The 7,673-nt window shown below is 38.4% G+C and overlaps 1 protein-coding gene across 1 annotated transcript; it reads right to left on the bottom strand.

The window, feature by feature from the left end:
- On the bottom strand, nucleotides 1-5,727 carry LOC139145456 (uncharacterized). Its single transcript, XM_070716654.1, has 5 exons — nucleotides 5,619-5,727; nucleotides 5,035-5,148; nucleotides 3,148-3,258; nucleotides 1,502-1,661; nucleotides 1-846 (listed from the first exon to the last, which is right to left on the bottom strand). The coding sequence occupies exons 1-5, from the start codon at nucleotides 5,673-5,675 to the stop codon at nucleotides 707-709; spliced, it is 582 nt and encodes a 193-aa protein (XP_070572755.1). The 5' UTR covers nucleotides 5,676-5,727; the 3' UTR covers nucleotides 1-706.
- Between the last annotated feature and the right edge of the window lie 1,946 nt (nucleotides 5,728-7,673).

Below are 7,673 nucleotides of genomic sequence, written 5' to 3'. Positions count from 1 at the left end.
TTGCAATGATAACTTTTATTATACTTGATAGCAAAAAGAGAAAGAAACACTATACTCAAGGTTCTAGGATTTTCAAAGAAAATTTGTAGAAAATCTGCTAAAGGCAGAATGAGCCAAAGATATTCGAACTCATTTTTTTCAACGCTTTTCTAGTCTACCACTTCTTGCGATTCCTTTTGAGGCTCTTGATGTATGACAAAATTTTACACCGTGCCTAGGTCTCGAAATTTTTATTTTTCTTCATAGAGTTAACTCAGGGATGACGGCCATTTTCGGTAAATTTCGGGTAAATTCTTTTTCTGGTACCAAAGTTTGCACGGTGACCCTTGACTTTTATTCTTGATTTGGTAGGAAACTAATTGAAAGTTTCATGGAGGAAAGTTTGAGCAAGAGTTTGTCTTTCACTTTCGAGGTGCACACTACCTAAATTGGTCCTCGTCAAGGAACTCAGGCTCCAGATAAGTCAAACGAATTTGACCGAATAGAAAATGATGAATACATAGAAAAGCTAACTTCATTTCAACGAGGTTGTTCACCAACTTAAAAACTACAATAAGTTGGATGCGGGACGGGGAAAGACTAAATCAGAGTATATGAAGGTCATAGTAAGCTTATAAGTCTAAAGTAACGCATAAATAATCATTCATATGTTATTTCATCGATGACCGAGCTGATGTTCCGAATGACGATATCCTTTTCATTGTTATCAACAGTGGAATTCCCGGCACGTCCGCGAACCTTGATCATCCATTTGGCAGCGAAAGCACGTTCGGCATGGATATTCCTCGCAAACTCGATTCCCATCTTCCACCCGACATCTAGTACACAGTGCTCGTTTCGTGCGACCTTTCGAGTAAAATAGAATAAAAAATGTTCTCAGTATTAGGGCTTCGTGAAGGAATGCACCCTACTATGCAATATGGAAAATTGGTGGAGAGTAGTGACCCGAAATTCGTTAGCTCTGAAAGTCGTCCACAAGAAACAATAACATCAGTGCCCTAATACTCATGTCCCGAAAGCTATACACCCGTTTGAACGTCACTGATCCCAGAAATACAAAGGTAGGATTTTATTTTCGCTTGTCCGTCGGAGACAATAGTCACCTATTCGGCTAAAGCATTTACATCCACTGTGATAATTTTTTGTTTCTTGTTTATACAATAATACTATATCCTGCCCGTGTGACTGTAAAATGAAGTGTATTTTTTTCGCAGAATTTGATAATACTTTGGTTTCTCCGATTTTTCTGTTTTAGGTCATTAACTGTTCGACAAATTGTTAAAACTTTCAGTAAGGAGGTTCCATTTTCGCAGAAAATTTCTTGTGCCAGCAAATCAACGTGAACATTACAATTTTCATCGGTAGGCCTACACTGTGTTCGAAATTTATTCGACACACATTGAAGACAACGTGTATACTGTTGGGGCATAGTGCATGCGTTGTGAACTTCCCATTAAGGACCTTGTGATTACAGCTTCAGGCTGTAGCTACTAACACTTACCGGTACCGCCCAGCTTAACTCTTTCTACCAAATAGATTTTCCTTCCCTCACATTCTTCAGCGATGGTGTCTCCAACCACCGACGGGTCATCGATGGGGTCACCGATGGTGGCGTAGTTGCCGACGAAGTCCGCCTCATCGTCTTCCACGTCAACAGTACTCTGGCAGAAAAGATCGGGTAAGAATATCAAAAAGATAGTTTGCACCAGGGTGTTTTCTTTGCTCCCAATAATCTTAAGTCAGTCTTTCTCCCATGTACGCTTCTTTCTAGCCTTGTCTTTCTGTCGAAATGTTGAATCTTTAACCGTTTGCAGGGCTCGAAATTAGCGGTAGTCCCGCGTCCACAGACTACCAACTTTTCCCTGGGGCTACCAAAGTCCATGAAATGGTAGCCCACACGGACTACCAAAGCCTGGGACATGAAATACTTGGCGTGCGATGTCCGTCACTTTTGGACGATCTAAATGCTGTCAACATGTAGTTTCATTTGTTTGAAGCAATTATCCTTTCATCTGTGAAGAGTTTTTTCTGGTGACTATTACAATTTTCACTGCTATGTTGTTGTTTTCACAAGATGCAGAGCGTTTGATAAGTTGAGGTGCTTTTCCGTGTGCACTCTTTGCATGCCAGTTCACACTATGCTGTTGATCGGCAGCATACAAGACGTACAAGTTGTGTCAAGTTTTGGGGTTTTGATGCTGAAATTTCACAAAACTTTCACTTCTATATCAAGAGATTGTGTAATCAGTTTGATTTGAAATAGTAATATAAAACACTGTGCTTGGAAATCGTGGCTGAGTTTCGCTGTCTTTTATCTATGGTTGTCGATCAGTATCAATGTATTACATTCTGTACAGAGAGACTCGGGTGTAACAAAGCATGCCAGTTCATAAAGATCATGAGAATATTTTTTTTTCTGTTTTTCTTTACTATTTCTTTGGATTTATCAGCCGATTTAGAAACTGATAGAAAGTGTTACAAATGTACAAAAATAAGCATAAATTAAGCGTTCGTGACACATAACATGGGGTTTCTCGAGTAGAAGCCCCTAGTTTTACTGCTGTTTTGTGTTAATGAACCGGGGCTTATACTCGGACGAGTACAGTATCCCTAAACTAAAATATTCATGGACTACCAGCCATTGTCACTGGGCTACCAACTTCAGAAAATGGTAGCCCAAGTGGACTACCAAGGTAAAAAGTTAATTTCGAGCCCTGGTTTGTATCCTTTTACTGGGTAATAGCCTAGGAAGAAGAATTAAATTTTTCCTAGCTATAGAAGTCGTCGCGTTTTCCTTGGCCAATTTTAATTTCCTTTAATTGTGACAAATATGTACTTCCGTTATGGAGAAAAATCAAGTAATAAACGATTAAAAAAAAAGAAAATTTGAAAAGCGCAAATGTAATAAAGGGAAAGCAACTCCACATATCGTTCGTATTTTGTTTGTTGACGTCTGAGTCTTGTAGATAGTGTGTATACTGCAAGCCTATATAATGTTTGGCTATTTTGTCAAGAATTTGCTGTCTATACCTCCCTCTCTCTCTCTCTCTCTCTCTCTCTCTCTCTCTCTCTCTCTCTCTCTCTCTCTCTCTCTCTCTCTCTCTCTCTCTCTCTCTCTCTCTTTTGACGGTATTGTTGTCTCTATACCTCTCCAGATTCCAAATATAACTTCAGCTCTTGTGGAGGGGTGCTCTTCGTCTCGTCCAGCTTTCTCACGTAGCATGAGTCGTCCCTAATCGGCATGATGCATTCAACTCCCTGAAACCGTATCAATTTGAACGATCGTCAAATCGACAAGTATTACGATATCACGCAAATCTACTTATCGCATGGTTTCCTCGAACTCTACCATGATGTTTCAAAATTCCATTCGATTACTTTTCTCAGAATCGTAGAAGATATTATCTAATTCTTGTGACATGTACAAGGAGAGCAACACGTCTAGTAACAGTATGGGCTACCTAAAGGGCCACAGCCTGACCTTCCTCGGGGGTGGACAGTTAAGAGTGTACCAGGTCATGTTAAGATTTCTTAGCAGATCTAGTTCTGTTTGAGTCTTCTACATTTAATGAAATATTATATGATTCAGAAAATTAAACTTCCGCATGACGAAAATATTGCTGGATGTTATTGGCCTATCTGGTATGTACATGAAGACTATTTATTCTCACACAGTGCACGGATTGTCAACACTGCAAAGGACTAAATATTTAGACTACGAGCTGTATCTATAGGGATAAAAATCTTTCCATCAAATTTAAAATTATGTGAATGAGAAAGGGCACAAAATTTATGGAGATAATTCTCACGAATTGGTGGTTCATAAAGTGATGTTAACACTAAAAATACAAATTATCAGGCGACGATATGGAGGCATTTGCCTGGCTCTTATCTTAAAACCTATCATGCTGATAGGTTTTAACTGATCAAATAATTTTCTGAACACTAAGAGAGGCTAAAAGTCTGAGTGACCAGAAAAGTAAGGATTTCTTTGTAGTCCTAGATATCTTCAGTTTAAAAATGATGACGCAGCGACGGGGTTTCATCTAATTTTCAATTATGTTAAAACTGGAATGTGTACATGCAGCGGTAATTCTGGCAGTAGCAAAATGAGTGCGGCGACTTCACTGTCTAGAACAGTAAAAATATTAACATATCAGCAGCCTTTTTCGGGGGGGGGGGCTAAATTGGCCATTGATAGAGGAAAAAAACCTCTGGGTGTATATCTTTAAAATATGTGTGGGTTCAAGTAATGATTGAAAAGGAGCCTACGCCTAACTTCATCAGACAAAACATTTTGGAGCAGTAGCTTAAATCTTTGTTCAATTCGAAGGCCGAAAACAAAGAAGACATGTAATTGGCCATCTTCGCCTGCTAAGGTCTCTTGTCCGGGTAGCTGGATGCTCCCAAGGACCTCGAGAGGCTGTAGTCGAAGTAACGGACCCGTGTGGGCGGACGATGGTAATTGGTTGATGTTGTTTACTTTACACGTCATCAACACTAGCATTTGAACACAGAAATGTAATTAGAAATATAAACCTTTCATTAATATTGCAATAAATCAATTCCACAGTATATTTAATATGGAGCTGGCCAATTTTGGGGGGTTCTACGGTTTGCTAACCTAATACAGTTTACCATGTAGTCATGTTACATTAGCGGATGCATAAGTTTTTTCTGCTTTTTCCACTGAAGTGTTCATGTCCGTGATACAGAAAATAGTCATCTACAAAGTCAAATCATATAAAAAGTCTACAGTAAACAACCAACGAGAGTGACGCAGGCGCACACAGTACTGCTTGCTGAAATTACTTCTGTGCAATGTTTAGTGTAAAGGAAATGTATTCGTTCTTATGCAACAAAATCAGCACTGACTTTAGATTCTAAGGATAAGATTAAATTTGGAAAGGAGCTGTTTCAGCCTCTTTCTTATAGGCTATGGCTCTTGGCGAGTATTTTGAGAACAGCAGCTGTAAATCAGGTCAATTGCATTTTAACCCGCCAAGATTGTAAGTACAACTAATGCCAACTCACCAACTCGAAATCCTTCACAACTTCCAACGATTCGGTTCGAAATATTTCCACGTTTTTGCCCTCGTCGATCATGATGAATTCTTCGTCGCTGGTAGGGTCATCGGCGGGAAGAGTCTGGACAGGACAAAAGCAGATGTTAATGGGTTATTCGGTTTGTCGCATGATCGACTTTACGATGGTACAATCTTATTTGCAGACGTGCACGCCGAATATAATAAATTGTCTTGTTTTCCTCTGATACCAGAATTCGATGAAACGGCATACACTTACGAATATTAGCCAGGACAACAAACAGCTAACACGTCAGTTGAATGTGTCCAAATGTAAACAGCATGGCATATTTATTTGCTAGCGTATCCAGCTTTCAATTCTTAAAATTTACCAACATCAACTACTCTTGCAAATTTGACAATTCTCTGTCATAACTCATCGCTTGCGAAACGTTGTAGCGCTAGCACGCAAGTGGGAAGTAAAATTGAGAAATTTAATGACTTTCTGTAAAGAGAATAGGCTTACAGTCGGTATTTGTAACGATGCTGTTGACACATTTTTACCACCAATGCATCTTCGTGAATACTACTTACCCATGCTCCCTGGGCGAACACCAGTGAAAGACACAGTAAGACGTACGCGACTTTCATCTTGCAAGCTTTTAGAACAGCTACAACAGACGAAGGCACACAATGCTGTAAAAATTTACTTCGATAAATTTGTAATAAATACAATGGCTGACACGGCGGGGTACCCTCCCTGACATTTGCTTTAGTGAATTAAACATGTGGAGTATCTGGGAAAAAAACTATTAATTATTTCCATTAACAAGAAAAACAGTTTCAGGTTTACATATTATAGCCATAAAAACCAGTCTTACCTCTTAGATGTAAAATGAGCCAGGTGTGCGTGACTTCTATACCGTGCAGGACCCTGCACCTATCTATCTATCTATCTATCTATCTATCTATCTATCTATCTATCTATCTATCTATCTATCTATCTATCTTCCTACCTATGTACGTTTGTGTGTATGTGTGAAAGTATGTATGTAAACATATATACGTTGTATGCATGCGTATATACAGGCTATATGTGTATACGTATTCGTATACTTGAGTATTTATGAATTAGATATGTGCATGCATGTATATGTGTGTGTAAGTACATATGTATGTTTATGCATGGGATATCTTTCTCTATTACCTCCATGTCATTGTATGTATCTCTTTGTCTGCCGTGTTAAAAATATAACTAAAGCGACGGTTTATCCTGTTTCAACAAGTAGATTTACGGAAAATTTTATAATTACTATTCAGTTAATGAGCTGTTCTCATAATGTAGGCAAGCAATTCCACAAACTCGTGTGTGCTGCCGTCTTTGTAATGATATTCGTTTCATTTGTTTAAATAATGCGGATACAGCATCCGTGTTTGTACGAGCGACATGAATAAAACGGTGTCAACATCCCCACAGGCAATGTGACGACATCCACACGTTTTAATTGCTCCCAGCGGTAGCATTGTGCTGATCGTAGCAAGCTAAGCAGGGCGGAAACTCAAATATAGGCACTTTGCTATCTAGCAAATTTGTTGCTTTATATACTTCATACGATTTTATTGCTGGACTATTGTTGACTTGCGCTATCGTAAAATATGGACTACAACCAATCGCTTTGGATGTTCTTATCATGACATTAATAATTGAAGAGCGATTCAACGATGGCGATGCCTAAGCAACTGTACAGCAAGAACTCACACAAAACCACTGTAAGCTGGCGTTGTATATTACCAATACATTTTTTCGAAATAGACCTGTGACATCCAAAATCATATGAACCCCCCCCCCCCATTGTAAATTTTCAGAAAAGCATAGACTTTTGTTTTCAGAAAAGCATAGAATCAAAAGTTCAGCATGGTAGCAATTTACACATTAAATTTTGGTGTAGAAGGCTCCAATTTTGCTATTAGTGATAAAAGTAATTTAGGTCAAAGACTTGACACTACTTTATAAAATTTGATATCTCATTTAAAATTATAGTTTATGTAGAAAAAAGACAAGACAATTAATTTTTCGTTCTATCCTCATTCTGAAATGGCGGGAATTTCAGACCGACATTCAAAAAAATACATGCAATCACGATAAGCAAAACTTAAATTACTCCTATTCCAAATGTAAGAACTTTATGTCATTTAAAGAATCAAATGTGAAAACTTCACAAAATTTGACCCCGCAAGAGTGGAGTTAATTTTTTTGAAAATGTTGAAAAGGGGAGAAAAAAGAAGCCAGAAAATTGGTCGATTTGCATAGATCTGCATAAGTTTACATTTCTTTCTCATCCAACTTACGACTGCTTGTCATGCTGAAAGCTGAACCCTACTAATATTCTAATCTTGGGTTAACAAATTACTGAAAATTAAGTTTTTGCAAAACAAATTAAAGTTATTTTGAGCAAAATATACTGTGTTACGGGCAATTGTACATCTCGTTTTTTTCCAACGCTTTGTTTGATCTGTTGAGGTTCATTGATAACGATAAGCTCGGGCCAAAGGGTCAAAGTCATGCCAATCAGATCGGTCAGATGGAACACACCTTCCTGATATCTAGCCACCGACCGCTTCCCGTTCTTCTGATTCCACGACTTTGTC

Source organism: Ptychodera flava, chromosome 12, assembly GCF_041260155.1.
Source record: "Ptychodera flava strain L36383 chromosome 12, AS_Pfla_20210202, whole genome shotgun sequence".
NCBI lineage: Eukaryota > Metazoa > Hemichordata > Enteropneusta > Ptychoderidae > Ptychodera > Ptychodera flava.
Note: the sequence above shows the minus strand (reverse complement) of the source record. Positions and strands in the feature narration are given on the sequence as shown.